The 17,471-nt window shown below is 41.9% G+C and overlaps 1 protein-coding gene across 1 annotated transcript in view; it reads left to right on the top strand.

The window, feature by feature from the left end:
* trrap (transformation/transcription domain-associated protein) overlaps positions 1–17,471 on the top strand; it is a 90,640-nt gene that overhangs the window by 41,126 nt on the left and 32,043 nt on the right. The window contains exons 44-57 of the mRNA XM_008292417.1: positions 892–1,105; positions 1,348–1,476; positions 2,319–2,468; positions 4,781–4,980; positions 5,414–5,535; positions 7,171–7,384; positions 7,500–7,679; positions 8,177–8,323; positions 8,697–8,816; positions 10,385–10,672; positions 11,083–11,220; positions 11,526–11,638; positions 12,306–12,441; positions 15,171–15,362. Coding sequence (XP_008290639.1) covers positions 892–1,105; positions 1,348–1,476; positions 2,319–2,468; positions 4,781–4,980; positions 5,414–5,535; positions 7,171–7,384; positions 7,500–7,679; positions 8,177–8,323; positions 8,697–8,816; positions 10,385–10,672; positions 11,083–11,220; positions 11,526–11,638; positions 12,306–12,441; positions 15,171–15,362 — 2,343 coding nt within the window. The remainder of the gene's footprint in view (positions 1–891; positions 1,106–1,347; positions 1,477–2,318; positions 2,469–4,780; positions 4,981–5,413; positions 5,536–7,170; positions 7,385–7,499; positions 7,680–8,176; positions 8,324–8,696; positions 8,817–10,384; positions 10,673–11,082; positions 11,221–11,525; positions 11,639–12,305; positions 12,442–15,170; positions 15,363–17,471) is intronic.

Below are 17,471 nucleotides of genomic sequence, written 5' to 3'. Positions count from 1 at the left end.
CACACATGCGCGCACACACACACCCAATCAGCCCTTCCAGATCCCATTGGGGATGGTCTGACAAACAAGCCTTTCTATAGGTCTTATGCAGATGCACATACACAGACCCTCCTCCCTCGGGAGCATGCTCTACCTGCCCAGCCGTCTTACTCAGGCTAATGAACAATGCTCTAAATCGGATTACGTTTTATCATCTCATTGTACTGGCATGGCAGTGATTAAGAGTCAGGGGGAGTGGCATGAGAGGGCAAATAAGGAGTTTTAGGGGAGGCAGACACACAAAACATGCACGTGGCGTGACGCTCACGCACATGCATGCATATGCACTATCTACATAGCTCCAGAGACAAGTTTCCATTCTGTTAATACAGTGCCAAATCAATACTACCCTAATATCTACCAGGAGCCTTATCACAAGAGTCACCTTGTTCATTAGCCGAGATTAGTACTGTGGATCTGTCCTAGATTATCCTCTTGGCCCTGCCATTGTAAACCTTGATTGCAATTTAGACAAAATTAGGATCCGACGTTGGCCATTGATCTTTGGTTTAACAGCCATCACAATCTCTTGTTTTTTGTGTGAGAAATGCCTCTGTGTGCTGAATATTGATTTCTAAGTTGTTCAGAATTTTTATGGAATGAAAACTGGATTGGTAAATGGATCCACAGATAACTTTGCACTATGGTTTGTCTTGCTTTGTTTTACGATTGTACCCTTGTGACATAAACACAAACCTTGATATTTTGCTAGATAGGAAGATCACATTCACTAAAGACTTTAAAAGGTGCTAAATATTTTTGTGTCACAACAGCATCTATGATCCATGTGGACACCTCTTTTACTCAACTAATTTATTTTTTTTCCACCTGCTCTCCTCTTTGACCTCTCAGGAGCAACCAGCACAAGCCAACATCTCCAACATCTGCACTGGACTGGAGATTCTCTGCTTCCTGTTGACAGTGCTGCAGGCCCCAGCCATCCTGGCTCACTTCAAGCCTCTCCAGCGGGGCATAGCTGCATGCATGACCTGCGGCAATACCAAAGTCCTGCGGGCTGTCCACTCCCTCCTTTCTCGCCTCATGAGCAACTTCCCCACTGAGCCTAGTAAGTTGGCTATGCTAAATGCCTAAATTCAAACTGGAACTTAAACTCAGATAAACAAGAGTGTTCTCTGAGAAACTGTCCACTCCCTGCTGTGTTCATTAAAAAAATGCCACAATATATGCACTGTTGCTCTGTTTATTGATGCTTAATTTTTTAGGCTTACTTTTCTATGCCAAAGTAAAGCATTGGTTTAGATTTGTGGCTGTTCATTGTTTGAAGCAAACATTACTTTATTTCTCCAGGCACATCAACTGTGGCATCAAAGTACGAGGAGCTGGAGTGTTTGTATGCTGCTGTGGGCAAGGTCATCTATGAGGGACTTACCAACTATGAAAAAGCCACCAGCAACACTAACCCCACACAGCTCTTCGGTAAGAACAACTCCTCTTTATCTATTTTGAACCCGCTGTTTTCTGTTCCTCTTACTTTGTTGCTTACAAACTCTGCCATTACAAAAAGAAGTCACACTCCTTCCCTTTTCCCTACAAAACCAAGCGGCCTCTCAGTCACTTCTAGCAATTAAGCCAGTGAGTGGGTCGTTAAAATGCAAGCCGATGGGCCCTGCTGCTCAGGCTAACATCTGGTCTGTTTAAACGGAGGCCACAGTCCAGCGGTTTGGGAAAGATTGTCTTGGGAAGGATTGCTGCTTTCGGCCACTCTCCCTGTACAAACATTACTGTTATCCACCCAGATGTCAGAGAGTATTTATGGCAAATGCTTAGATTAAGGCTTATTTCAAGGAGACTGCCATTAGATTTTTTTTTCTTTCTTTTATTTGAGATATACACTTGATACACACTCAAATGTAGGGCGCCTAAGGTGACAAATGGCTATTGGAGAGGGGTCTAAAGGTAACGTGACTTGATACAGTTTTCCGAAATTACACTTGTGGTCAATAAAAAGCTTTCGGTATCATGCTGCTGCAGTGAGGTAGTGCTGATGTGATGCATCCGTCTGGCCAGGGGGGTGACATTTTAACATTTGTCTCCCCTCCGGAGAGCTGCAACAGAGAGGGACATTACTCATTCTTATTCCTGCCTCTGTGACGCTCAAAAAATACTTTTTCACGCTACGTGAATGAACACAAGCAGACTGCAGGTGTGTGTTTCTGTTACCCTAACCCCCGGAGAGGTGGGGGGTTCTTGTCAGATTATTGTGTTTCCCATTTTTTCCTCCCTTTATCCCCCTGCTCTCCCCTTCATTTGTCTTACAGGAACACTGATGATCCTGAAGTCAGCCTGCAGTTACAACGCCAGCTACATTGACCGCCTCATCTCGGTGTTCATGCGCTCGCTGCAGAAGATGGTGCGGGAACACCTGAGCCCCCAGCAGGCTAACCCGGGGGTCACTGAAACCAACACAGGTACGTACGTGGACATGAATACAGTGGGAGCCAGTCACAACCATAAGCAGATTTTACCTTTAATGATAATATAAAGAGTGATCACATGTAAACACACATAGAAACATGCTATTAGGAAAGGATGTGTAGTGTACTGTTTATATTCAGTAGCTTTTAAAGGAGCAACAACTGTATGTGGTCCACTGCAAATGCAAAATATATTATAAACCACAACTATGCAAGAAAAAACAAAACAACAAACTTACAGTAATTTCATTGTAAATTTGCCTTCTTCTTATTAGTTGTTCAACAAAGGCTGTGGTGTAATTCAGAGCTACTTAAATGTAACAGTCTCATAAAGTCTCCATTAATCCACACAGTTTGCAAGTCAGATTGTGTACTGAAGAACAACATTATTTCAACACGTTCCCAAATTAAAAACAGGTTAACATTAAAATAGCATTAATTTAACATTGAAATATCCAGTTGAGACACGGAAAAACTTTGATTGAAGTTATGCTTAGATAGCTAAGAATGCTTCAGCTTAAGCAGCCACAGTGTGCTTTCTGGGGTTTTACTTTCCTTTAGTGTGTTAAAAAGCTACTTTTTTGTTAATGTAAAAGAGTTATTCTCTCCCCTGCCTGAACGCAGGTAAGGAAAGCACCTCGTTTGAAGTCCAGGCTTTTCTACCATTACTTATTCACGTCAGCATATAAGACATTTGCATAACGCCTGCCGAGCAGCTACTTTGGCACGCCTTCAAACAAAAAAATGACCAGCTGCCTCGCAGTAAACCATTATTGCCTCACTAGAGCCTCTTCTATTACAGCTACATCCTTATCCTCATACATCTGGAGTTACAGTATCTAACCAATGTTGAGAAAAATATCATTTACTCAACATTAAAGCAACATTAAAGCACACATATTCTTGTAGACCCCAAAAGGAAATTATAAACCGATAAATGTGAATAAGTAGGCTCTTTACACAATGTGTTTGACAATTAGAGGAGAAAATATTGGCTGGATCTCTACACAACAAACCTAGTGCCACTCTCAGCAGTTTCCTGACTCTATAACCAAACCCAGTCCACAATCCTCCCCCCTTTCCCGGTATCTCTCAATGCATGACTCAGAATTTAACCTAGATCTCGAGTTCACAACACCTGAGTTGCCATTAGAGATCAGAGACCAGACGACTGTGCACCAGACATCAACTACTGTTTCAGTTGAACTTATGCTGCCGGGCGACAGTTAGGTCTGGCTGACATTATCAGAAGGGTTAGTGTCCATAATTCCCCTGGCCCTTACCTCAACAAGGGGTTGACTGTGTTTGAGCTGGACTCAACACACACACACACACACACACACACACACACACACACACACACACACTCTCTCACTCTCACATGGTGACCTTCCTCAGACTCAGTTCGAGCTCAGATATCCCATGTATCTCAGCAGTACCTGGCTCCATACAAAGACTGTATCAAAAGTTCGATATCAATGGCCCCAGCTGTGTTCTCAATAGCTGTTGTGGTCAGGGGAGATCCACTTTGCAGATAGTCTGGTTTCACAGGGAATGTTCCTCAGCTCTGGTTCCCAGTCTGTATTGTCTCCTGTTCTCTTTCTCTGTATAAAGTAAACAGATAGTCACCTTGTGCTGTTTTGCTGTGGGTTTGAAAGCATAGTCACTGTTTGACACAGAACCTTTTGATAACGTGTTCATTAGTAAAAGCAAGGAGAAGAGTACAACAAGTTTAGTGTTGTTGTTTAGGTACTTTAATCTTTGCCATAATTATTCTAAAATTGATCACGGTTTCCTGTTCGTTTTCTTTTTCTCTGAGCTTGACTTCACCAGGTTTGTAGAAGTCAGGCAGTACATAATTCCTGTTGCTACTCCTCAGACGGGAGGTAATGGCTGTAAGATGCTATCAGTGCTTTAAATGGGCCCCTAATGACTATATCGGGAAGTACAGACATTAACCCTCCACCATGAGCAGTTATAGTCACTAAGACCAAAGGCTATCTGACCAGTGAGGCCTGCGCCTCTAAAGATTATTCATGTTTCAGTAATCCAATCAGCTTAACTCAAGTAGTTCCATCCTGATTGTATTGAAACTGTTAAGTTGTGTTTTGGCTGCTGCCACTATTAGGAAAAATGGATACAGCTATTAGATTTTAGAATATAGTGTTCCTCAGCTCAGATGGCGGCTTTATTTATTCAGAAAGCTTAGCAGTAATTTAACAACAAAGTCACAGTGATCCATAAAATTACTGCTATTGTGTGCAATGTTTATGGTCAGTAATTTATCTCCGTGTGTGTACTCACAGTGACCAGTGAGCTGGTGATGCTCAGTCTGGACCTGGTGAAGACTCGACTGTCCGTCATGAGCATGGAAATGAGGAAGAACTTCATCCAGGTCATCCTTACTTCCCTGATTGAGAAGTCGCCTGACCCCAAAATCCTCCGCGCTGTTGTCAAGATCGTGGAGGAGTGGGTGAAGAACAACTCCCCCATGGCTGCCAACCAGGTAAGATGGAGGCTTTTCTCTGTGAATCCCTAAAACTGTATTAAGCAATACAAAAATTTTGTGTACCAAGAAATTGAAATGCGCGATTCAGCAGATTAAAGCGTTATTCCTTTGACAGCAGCAGGTGTGAATTGAGAACTGAATCAGCAAAGTTTTTAGAAAGTGTGAAACCTTTGGACAAACAACAAGCAAAGCACTTTTTTTTTTAAAAATCCAGCAAGGTTAACATTAGCATAATACCCACAAAAGTGTCTTCGGTCTTCATTTTCTGTTAAGCTATAGAAAGAGAGCAAGCAGTACAAAGCTGAGGTGGACAGAGAGGTGCAGTTACAAGGAAAACACTGATTGTTATTTATCTTCTACCTTCTTTCTCACTGTCACTGTTAATGTTTCACAATACCTTTTGCTGTATCTCCTTCTTTTTTCCTCTCAGATGCCAAACCTGCGTGAGAAGTCCATCTTGCTGGTGAAGATGATGACCTACATAGAAAAGCGTTTCCCCGATGAACTTGAGTTAAACGCCCAGTTCCTGGACCTCGTTAATTACGTCTACAGGTAATTACCGCTATTCATCACATGGCCAAATGACCATGCCGCTGACGCCATGCCGCCCTTGCATCCATCTTAGCAGGGAGGGATGAAGGTCGGGAGGTTGAGGCGGGGGAAAGACACGGGAGGTTGGGTCAGAGAGCAAAGGAAAATAAAGATGAAGAGGAGGGGATTTGAAGCATCAGCGGTATATCATTCATCTCTTTTTTTAAAAGATGGAAGTAAAGGTATGGGAAGATAGATCATTAAAGGTGGAGCTGATTAGAATCAGTCGGTGGTACATGGGAGCTGAGGAACTAATTAATAGTTATTGTATGGGTAGATCGAAAAATGGTAGAGACGAGGAGGGTGGCAACACAAAGAAGGGGTCAGGGAGACAGCAGGTAGTGATGGAGATAGATAATGTGCCAGGACCTTTCACAGGGCTACAGTATTATCAGGATTCAGTCAGCTCATGACAGGACACCCAGCAGGTGGGGGTCAGAGGGGAGAGACCGTCTTCCTGCCGACTATTCATCAAACCCTGGCGCTCATTGTTTTTCCATCTTCCGCACATACACATTTAATCAGCCAAATGCACCCTGTATCCCCGGCCCACCCCATCGGCTCTTCATGTCAGAAGATTTAAAACGAGGCAGTAAAGCCATGATGGACAGCAAGTAATGATAATGGAGTGATAAAGCAGCTGTGCCAGCACAAAGCGTGATTAGGGGGATGGCGCAAATACAGACAATGTGCAGCTGTGGTAGCCCTGCCTTTGTTGTCCCTTTTATTCCACCTTCCCGCTCGCCTTCTGTTTGGTAGCTCATTCCCACAAAGCCCATTTGGTGCAGTGGGGTGACGTAGAAATAATGGTATTTGTTATTACAATATTATGTTGTTGTTATGTTAGAGCGTTAACTACTGCAGCCGTTACTGCACCAGAGATACAGAATTTTTCCCAGTATTCAGTGTAAACTGCTCTCTCCACAAGCAGTGAAGCAACTCTTTAAACATGCTTGCGATTACTTTTTGTGCTTGTTATAAACCTGGAATATTAGCTGTCTTCGTTATTTTTGCAAATAATCCCCTAACCTCGAGCGATATTGGTTAAATTGTATTTTGCTAATTCATTGTAAGTACATTTTTTGTCTACAGTTACACAGAAATACCAGAAGCAATTGAGCTGTCAGTACTGATTACTGTCATACTATTTTTTTGTAGTATTTCTTAACAGTTAATCTAATAATCAAATGGTCCCTTCAGATATTTAAAGAAAAAAATGTCTTATTCTTGCTCTTCAAAATTAAAATGTTTAGTTTTTTGTTACTAATTTACAAATAGTCTTGCACAGTGAGAGCATTCTGCAGAACTGAATGGTCTGATTCCATCTCCATCATTCTGCTACGGGGGGGAAAACACTCTGGTTTGTTTATGTTTGTTTAAACTGATTACAGTCATATTATGTGTAGCTGAGCGAAGAATGCCGTGGCAATGTTGCTGCAAAACAGTGACGGGGGAATTGTTTTGGTGGAAAAAACTTGCATGGACGCTTTACTCACTGATGTAATATGCTTTATTAATATGCTTTCTTCTGACGTTAGTTGTGGAACTAAAAAGGACATGTAAGCTCTGTCTAATTCATGTTAATCACATATTCAGGGATGAGAGCCTTTCGGGAAGTGACATCACGTCTAAGTTGGAGCCAGCCTTCCTTTCTGGGCTTCGCTGCACTCAACCACTGATCAGAGCCAAGTTTTTTGAGGTGTTTGATGCCTCCATGAAGCGGCGTGTCTATGAGAGGCTACTGTACATCTGCTGTTCCCAGAACTGGGAGGCCATGGGCAGCCACTTCTGGATCAAACAGTGCATTGAGGTAAACAGTGCTGCCTCTGATCTATCAGTAGTATTGTCTAGTCATGAATGTTACTTGTCATTTACCCTTAACAATCTCCTGTTTTGCATTTTGCACCTGGTGGTGTGTTTGATAGCTGTTGCTGGCGGTTTGCGAACGAAACACCATCATCGGCACCAGCTGCCAGGGATCCATGCTACCATCTATCACTAACGTCATCAACCTGGCTGACAGCCATGACCGCGCCGCCTTTGCCATGGCAACGCACGTCAAGCAGGAACCGCGTGAGAGGGAGAACAGTGAGACTAAGGAGGAGGTGGGACACAGACGTACACCTTACAATGTGTCACACATGACTGAGCACTTTATCCCATTAAGAGTGGGTTACATACTTTGGATCTAAGAAAGGTTATAGCCCTGCTTCTTGGCTTATGCTCTTTGTCTGTAGAATTTGTCAGATCTTTTCTCTCAGTCATTACTGAGAAAAAGTTTTTTTTCTAATGTCATAAAATGCCCTCTTAAAGCAGCTTTTCATCCATTGTGAAGACTAAATGTCAAAGCTCTACCAAAAGATCATTCTGATGATATATAAGATCACTGTAATATGTTGTTGTTGTCATTATTGTTATTATTGTTGCTGTTGTTGTTGCTGATTTTGAATGATTTTGATTTTGAATTTTGAATGCTGTTGTTGCTGATTTTGTGTTGGTGTTGTGTTGTTGTTTTCTGGTGTAGCAATTTCCCTGAGATCTTGTACCGAAGGGATCAATAAAGTTTTATTCTAATTCTAATTCTTGTCTTCTTCCCCGACAGGATGTGGAGATTGACATAGAATTGGCACCAGGTGACCAGACAGCCATTCCCAAAACCAAGGAGCAAGCTGAGAGAGACACAGGCAACCAGCTGCACATGCTTACCAACCGCCACGACAAGTTCCTCGACTCATTACGGGAGGTCAAGGTAAGGTTGTTCCCTCTGGAACCAGCATGTACTTTGTTCTTAATGTTGAGGGGCTGGTGAAACTGATTAGATTTTGACAAAGCTTGGGGGAAATTACTCTGACCCAGGAGTAACTACTGGCAGTACAAAAGCAATATTTTATGCAGTGAATTCATTATATCTTTAAAACATTTTCAGAACCCAGTGCACTGTTCGTTTTTATTCTAGTTATAAAATTAAGAACTGATTTTGGCATCGGCATAATTCGATTACAATTAACCACCCAGTAGGATTGTAAATCAGCGGCACTCTTGAGTCCTGAAGGCAAGAATTAAGAGCCACCGCCTCGCTGAGTCAGCAGCCAGTGACTGAAATTTCCTCTACCCTGTGTTAGACGGGGGCACTACTGAACGCCCTGGTCCAGCTCTGTCACATCTCCACACCGCTGGCTGAAAGGACCTGGGTTCAGCTCTTCCCTCGCCTCTGGAAGATCCTTTCCGACAGGCAGCAGCATGTAAGTATAATTCCTGGCGTTTATCTTTGGTGCTCCCAGCATCGAGGAGCACAGTGATAGCTGAGGTTATCTGTGTGACCAAGTCATCATATTTTCAAATGTAGTGACTATTCAATAAGAGAAAGAAAGCATGCTCCTTTGTCACTTGCCGGGGGATTTTTCAAGCAACAGCAAGTTCATCCACCTTTTGGGGGAAATATGTGATGTGATTTTGTACTTTTCCAAATTATTACCTCTTTGCATGACAGAGCTCGCATACTGTACGGTTCTTCTCACTACTTCTGAAAATCATATCCCTTATTTTGAAAATCCGAAACGACACTTATGCACTTGTTTCTGCTCCCTGTACACAGTGTATTTTATTTTGCACGTTGCCTTTTTGTCATATCATTTTCTGTATCCTGTCGAATAGCGATAGCAGGCAGGCTATATATCTGGTCATCATCATTTCTGTCTCAAAACATACAGTTCTGCTTAATGAGGACTGATTCATTTATGCTAAATATGGAAATAAGAAAGCTGAGGGAGGAAAGCTGTAATGAGTTTAACGAACCAAATGCATATGGAGTACTTTGAGACTCGTTCAAAGGTCCTGATTTAATGTGATTGAACCCTTAAACATGTGAAAGATGCAGTCACTGTAAAATTCCAACTAAAATTTTCTTCCTGTGACAGGCCTAAAGTCACAAATATGTCACATGCGCTTATTCCGATGCCTGTCTTAGCGCAGCATTTCATGCCACCATTACATCAATTTGTGATGAAAATAGAGTGATTACTGCAGCTCAAGCTTTATGTATAGCTATGGGTTGACTGTAACATGGGAGTGACAGAAAAGCATATTCTCCTTTAGAAGGAATTTGATTACATATTGGCTTTCTCCACCACCAGTCTAATTAAAGTGACCATCAAGGCATAAATTACTTCATGCTGTCAACGAGCAGTGAAAATTATATTCATTACCAAAACATCAGTGTGTCAGTCATGATTTTCAGAGCACTAACCCCCCGATCATGCTCAAAGTCTGTTCTCTGCAAATGTGAGTGTTCTGAGTAACCGTTTGCAGTTTAAACTGACATATAATACATTTTCACTGATTTTTCATTGCCTTTAATGAAAGTAAATATGCTAAAAAAAAAAAAAAGCATGAATTTCAAATATAACAGAAAGACCAAACTTAGAACAGGGTCAAATAGTTCAAATTATTATTGCAATATTAATATTTTCCTGTGTTGAGTATTTGCAGTGTATATGAAATCGCAACACAGCACTTGTTCCTACATTTTGCAGGAAATTTGAAGGACCGCAAATAACTTGTTAATCATATTTCTTGTGGTCGGACTACCCGGGAAGTCTGTATACAATTCGCCATTTGTCCCCTCTCATTCCTCTTACCTGTTATTTCTACCGCTCTTTTCCTGTTTCTTAACAGCTCTCTCTTACTGGAAAATGGCATCATGTTGCATCCCGTACATGCAACAGTATGCCTTTATCAATATGCCATATCAGTCCGCTGCTGCTGGGGCAAAACTGTGTAGTTGAAGATCTCCCTTTCTCTCCCCCTCCAGGCTTTGTCTGGAGAAATGAGTCCTTTTCTGTGCAGCGGCAGTCACCAGGCCCAGAGGGACTGTCAGCCCAGTGCCCTTAACTGTTTTGTGGAAGCCATGTCCCAGTGTGTGCCTCCTATTCCCATCCGCCCCTGCGTGCTGAAGTACTTGGGAAAGACGCATAACCTCTGGCTACGCTCCACTCTCATGCTGGAGCAGCAGGCCTTTGAAAAAGGTCTCAGCCTGCACAGTAAACCCAAGCAGAGCACCGAGTTCTACGAACAGGAGAGCATCACACCACCTCAACAGGTAGTGTATTTTGATTTAACATTGGAGTTGGCAGCATTTGTTTCTGGATGGCTTCCACTAACATTTATTAACTCGACAATTGCCTGTTTTCATACAACCTCGGAATTCGTCAGGAAACAAAAACAAAATAGATCACTGTGTGACTGCCAAGGCTAGCAGACTGAAGATCTTTCATAGTTATCTGCGATTGCTACTCTTCCTTTTATTTATCATTTATCCCCATGGTGGAGAGCGTAGAGATATATATTTGTCATGTGCTGCAGCCTCGTGTTTAAAGTTAGAAAATGTATCTCTTATCCAGTTTGAACCAGACTCATTAGCAAATCTGCGCTCATTAAATTTACAGTTTAATTGCTGCATATTTTCCAAGCTGTTTTGCTACCATCCACATTTGTTATACTTCAATATAGGAGATTTTGGACTCCCTCGCAGAGCTCTACTCTCTTCTTCAAGAGGAGGACATGTGGGCTGGCTTGTGGCAGAAGAGGTGTAAGTTTCCAGAGACCGCCACAGCCATTGCCTACGAGCAGCATGGCTTCTTTGAACAGGTGAGAGAAAGCTTCAAGCAGACCCACTGGACGCTTTAAAATTTATGTATGTTAGTATATATCCAATTACCAATTTACTAGGGTCCCCCTGTTAAAGCTAATGCAGTGTAATGCAGCAGTCCTGTAAATACACCCCGCTTACACAAAGGCGTTTAGACAACTATACGGTCAATTTGGAGGCTGTGGTTTGTGGTGGTGTTATAATGTATTGCTTTTTATAGGAAGGTGTTTCTAATATTTGAACACACTAAAATTTTGTTGTCCCAAAGCGCTCGTTTAAGAAGTCTAACACTGTGTCTGTTTAGGCTCAGGAAAGCTATGAGAAAGCGATGGAGAAGGCAAGGAAAGAGCACGAGAGGAGCAACGTCTCCCCAGCCATTTTCCCTGAGTACCAGCTCTGGGAGGACCACTGGATTCGGTAAGATTTGTGGAAGAGAAGCGTATATATATATTCTTTCATTGTACACCATTGGTTTTGCAAACTAGATAATATTTACTTTCATTTATCACGCCAATTATACAGCAGCGCATTCAGGAGTCAAGCAAATGGATTTCTGTACATGCTGCAGAATTACACTTTACTTCTATAAATCTGTCTATTTAAAGTTTGTACTGTGTAGAGTGTGAACAGCAAAGCCTGCTTTCTTTGTGATATGTCCAAGTTAAGCAGTGTGGGATAATCATCATGCTCTCCTGTCGAGCCAAATGACTCTCATCTGTTTTTATATGTGCCTGTTTCAAAAACATATTAGTTATGTTACATACAGGTCAATATAAAATGTATTTTGCCTCCAATATTTAGTGTAGCGGCACACAAGCCACATGGACAAGACTAAAAACCACTAAGACATGTATGGAACTGTTTATTAAATCTGGTGTGTTTTTTTTAATGGTCAAAATGATAAACCAAATGTTTGACAAAGTAAAACTTTGTGTACTCACAGTGGTACTTCCCAAAACAATACATTATCAGCTAATGGAAAGTTACATTTATTGCTAAAATCTTGACTAGAACAGCTGTAGCACCTTTTAAAAGCAGAAACTATTCAAGCGTTCCTAAGCTTCTCATCTCCTTCTGTCCCCAGCTGTTCCAAGGAATTGAACCAGTGGGAACCATTGACCGAATATGGCCAATCTAAAGGCCACTCAAATCCTTACCTAGTGCTCGAGTGTGCTTGGAGGGTTTCCAACTGGGCTGCCATGAAAGAGGCTTTGGTACAGGTGAGACGTGCATAATCACCATGTAAAAAAATGCATGCATTTACATATATCTGCACACATTCTCACACACTCACTTTATTTTTCCACCAAAGTTCCTGCAACCCCCAACAGCTTGACAGAAAATAGAAATTAGAACCACAAGTTCTCACTAACACAATCACAGGCACAGTGGAGCCTTAAGGCTTGTACCCAATGAACCAGAGAGACTCGACTAAACTTTCTTCATTTTATTCCTGGTTTCCGGTACAGTGCTGTATATTAAACCCAGGCCTTGTGTTAGTGTGAAGTCTAGTAACTTGATATTGGTGCTGTCCGTCCCCTCCATAACCCCCGCACCTTCCAGGAGAATGAGAGAGTCGGCCGTAAAGCTGTAGAAATGCATTTCAGCTGTTTGGTCCGTGAATTTATTGGCCTCATGTTTCCTAAAACAAAGTGTAGATGGGTGGCGAGCGTGTGATAGCACCTGACATATAACAAATACTCCTGCTTTGCTCTTTCAAGGAGACTTGGAACCAATCCATTGAGCCGCTCTGTCCTAAGGTGACATCTAATTAAATTGTCTGGATGGCAACACCAACTCCACTATATCCCTTCCTCCTTGTTTCATTCCTTTCTTCCTCTGTGCACTCATTTCTCTTTCTTTTGTCTTATACTTTCCCAGCTTCTCTTCTTTACTTGGTCTTCTTTCGGGTATTACTACCACCTCTACTTTCACTTCCACCTCCATCTCTTCGTCCCTCGCTCCATAGCTCTGGCTGTAGCAGCTAATATTTACGACAGCTGCGTGCGTGAATAATTACCCCAGCATCTGCTGCAGGGTGATTTGTTTTATGGTGGAAGAGAGGAACGGGGCTTTCAGTTGCCTGCCTGCCCACTGCTCACCAGCTCAGAGGCAAAGTCCAAATGTCCCTGCTTTCAATTAAAGCCGGCTCTTGATAAGGGCGGCCCTGTCTCCGGGATATTCATCAAGCGTCACCTCTGATAAGTGCGCTTTGACCGATCACTGTAATTTTCTCCAGCATTGGAAGAGCCTACACAAATACACACCTAGGCTTTCTCACTCTCTTGCTCTTTTCACTCCTCTTCCTCGTGGCCCTTTCTCTTTCCGCGCCACTCGTTCTCACTTACTTTCGAACGCACGACAGCAAACCACAGGTGTGACGTACGCGACCCCCCACGGCTGTTATTTGTTTAGCGTTAATGCACTCAGCGTTTTAATCAATAGCAGGGCCTTTTCCGCTCCTCTACCTCCATGTCAGACTCGTCAGGTTTATTAGTCATTAGTACAAAAGTCCTGCTGAAACCATTCAGAAAAGGAATCAGAAACAGGATTGTTGTGTGTTTGTCTAAGTACTAAATTATGCAAGGAAAATGTCATAGGCCCTTTCCCCTCGGATGTTTTCATTTAATTAAAACTGCCACACTCACAGCGCTGTGAAGAGTGTGCGTTATTCTGCTTGACACCATGGGGACAAACACACACTGAGAAACAACACACTACATACACCAGCAGTGTCAGTTTCAGGAGAGTCTGCCACCACTTCCAAACTTACTGAAGTGTTATGTTTCGCTGCTTCACGTGCAAAAGATAGATATAAAACTTGATACAAAAAGATCAACATCATCATTAAAGCTCAAGTAGGCAGCAGAGTTGGTTTTTTCATTGCTGGGGTAAAATTCTAAACTGACCTGTCTGCATATTATATTCCAAGTGGTCAGAGAGGAAAGTAGATTTAAGGGCCTCATCTTTTCTCTATTTTAAAGGTTTAGAAAATCTAGCCAGTGATGGGAGATTTCAGCCAATCAGAGGGCTTTTTACTGATCAGAGGTGGTATTACCAGCAGTTTATGGTGAAAATGGTACATGGTGGGGCAGTGAGTTAGACTTAGGTCTTAATCCTGTAGAAAGACAAATTCATCTTCTGTTTTTCCTTCAAGTTCTGGCATTTTATCTTGTATTTATTACATGTTTTCTTTTCCCTTTTCTAATTTCTGCCGACTGCAGCTTTAAGTCTACTAAGCTAGTTATTTATGATAGCCTATGAATTATTTGTGTAAGAGTTATTTTGCATGCAACAGTGCATGCAGTGCATGAAAAGGCAGTCAGGCTTAACACTGATTAGTCTTCTGTTTTCTCTATAGGGACGTTCTAGGAAATAGTCACCTTATATGAAACAAGTTGAGGAGACTGGAAGAATTTTCTTCTTATTTTGCATTTTAGCATTTCCTGCATTAAATTATGTGGTGCTGCTGATATGGATTTTGCAGGAAAACTGGTTGATTGGCCTCACAACTTAAAAAAATAAAGCTGAAGATGAGTTTGTGGTGTAAACATAAGTAAAGTTTGAGTTTTCAGAAGACAGCAGAGATTGCTTTTACACTCCTCAGCTGAACAACAAGGAAAATGTTGCAGAACTCCCCTTTGGGAGGGTTCTTGTGACTCATTTTAATTTGTATGTGGGAATAGTACACAAGCATTAAGTCTGCTGCTGGTGTGAGACTAAACAATTATCACATCTTTTGATTATAGGTGTACCACAGCATGCCAATTAATTTGAAAGAAAAAAAAAGTTAATAATTGCCTAATAAGTATTCTTTCAAATACAAGGGTTAACTACAAAGTAAGTCACTTATTAAAGTTGCTGATAACAAAATTTTATAGCCAATGTTCTGTTGCTACTATAAACATGTGTTTAACTATAAAAATGGATTTACGATGTACGTTTCCAGGTGGAGCTGAGCTGTCCCAAGGAGATGGCCTGGAAGGTGAACATGCATCGTGGCTACCTGGCCATCTGCAACCCAGAGGAGCAGCAGCTCAACTTCATAGAGCGGCTGGTGGAGATGGCGTCCAGCTTGGCCATCCGCGAGTGGAGGAGGCTGCCTCACATCGTTTCCCACGTGCACACGCCACTGCTGCAGGTCAGTGTACAAAATGCATGAAGAATTATTATTTATTTTTCTTTCTGTTGAAAGGCTGCTTTTTAGACTGACGCCGGGAAGCCAGGAAGAGTCGTGAAAGGAAGTCAGTTTATTGTGATAAGCACTTGAAGAGATGCATGTCAAGAGATCATCAGTAGCCCAGAGTCATTGTGCTGTTGAGTAACGCTGATAACGCCTTCTATCTCCCTCTCTCGCTCCATTTTATAAAATTGAGACAGATGATTAAAAAAAATCAAAAACCCTTTAAGCCTCTTTGATTCCACCACAAGAGATTACAATAGACGGGGCAAAGATGAAAAAGGAGAATGAAAAAAGACGGCGGACTTCGGCGATAAAAATTGAAAAAGGTGGAGGGTGAACTGAATGAGGGGGGAGGAAGAGACACAGGGAGAAAAAGAGAGAGAGAGAGAAGAAGGGCGAAGAAAGAGAGTTAGTTTAGAATGGCTGTAATTACTTCCCTGCCATCAGATACTATTTGATTAAATACCTGCAGTAGAATTACATTTACATGATGAATGGGATGGTCTGAATGAAGGTTAGAAATGGGCCATCAGCTGATATTAACAGATAATTGTGAAAAATATTGTACTGCCTAATTTATTTTGTTTTGGGAGATTTCATTTCCAAGTGGGGGGGTTAAGTCTTCAGCTCAGCTCTGATTCACTACATTTATCTTTTCAAAATGGGTATTTTAATTGTGCAGCCATGTTCTTTGTTATTGTGTGAATGTGTGTGCGCGCGTGTGTGTGTGTGTGTGTTCGCATATGTGCAGTCCAATTATTTACCCTAGCTGAGGGAAAACAAGCTATTTATTCCTCTACCCAGCCAAGCGGCCTGTTGTAAATCTCCATTCCAAACTCTATATCTCAAATTCACGACTCCATGAGCCTTGGAGACCGAGAAGCCCAGACTCTGCAAATACAGTAGGAGGTTCAAATACCATTTGAATCAAGTTATCATCAAATCCCAGCTCTCAGCAGTGACTGACGATCAATGGATTATCACCCGCACTATCGATTATGAGGCTTGGCATTAATATTGATTGATGAGTAGTTATAATGGAATGATTGATTATATGTTCACAAAGCTGCTTTGGGCCAATCAATGAGGCTTCTTTTCACGGAATGAGATAGAAGCCCTCGCTTATCATTCTCACATTTTCCCATCTACTTGTCGTCTTTTTTTTTTCTTTTTTTTTCTCGTGCTGCATCAGAGCAGATTAGCTATTGAAGTAATGTAGGAAGACAATGATTTTCCCTGCAAAATTGTTATGGTGGCATAAAAAAAACACTGATACGTGTCCAACACAAAAACTCCTATGTGTCGTGGTTCCTGTAGCATGTTTGCTATATGACTCACAGGTTTCTTCCTGTAATTATTTAATAAAATTAGCTTGAAAAGGAGAAATTAGTGAATGGAATTGTGTTAAGGTTGATAACATAAGAATGTTTTACAACATGATGTGTATTCATGTTTTTGAGAAATCATTGCTTTTCTTCCGAGCTGTATTAGAAAGCGTGAGGTGTAGCTGCACACTGAGCTGAATGTATTTGGTCACTTTGATCTGTCTCATTTGTGGCGACTTTCAGCACCTGGGATTGTAGAGTATGAGTCTTGAGCAAGCAGTTCAGAGAAGGGGAGCTTCTGCATTGTCTTTTCCCTTCTTATCTATCACAAAAAGTAGCAGTCCTCTTTTTCTTGCTATTTCAGTCGCTGCGTTTTACATTGTCTTTATGTCTTTTTGCTCTTCGTGCTTTTATCTTGTAGTCTCACAGGGTCTTTTTTCCATTAATGCCTCACATTCTGTCACTTTCTTGCCACCACCTTTCTTCTCATTCCTTCCATCTTCAGACGGGTGACAGATTAAAGGGTAATACCCGACCCTCTGACCCCTACAGTGAGGGGATACGGTCGCTCTGTAATGCTGTGGGAGGCAATTTTAGCTGGTAGGGTTTGGGCCCACTTGTTCCCCTCAGAGGGACGGATCACTGCAGATCAATACAAAGTTACTCTGATTAATCACCTTTATCCACTGATGAAACATTTCCTGATGTTGGCAGTCTCTTCCAGGATGACAATGACCCAACC

The sequence above is a fragment of the Stegastes partitus genome, unplaced genomic scaffold, assembly GCF_000690725.1.
Source record: "Stegastes partitus isolate 25-593 unplaced genomic scaffold, Stegastes_partitus-1.0.2 Scaffold809, whole genome shotgun sequence".
NCBI classification, from domain to species: domain Eukaryota; kingdom Metazoa; phylum Chordata; class Actinopteri; family Pomacentridae; genus Stegastes; species Stegastes partitus.
Note: the sequence above shows the minus strand (reverse complement) of the source record. Positions and strands in the feature narration are given on the sequence as shown.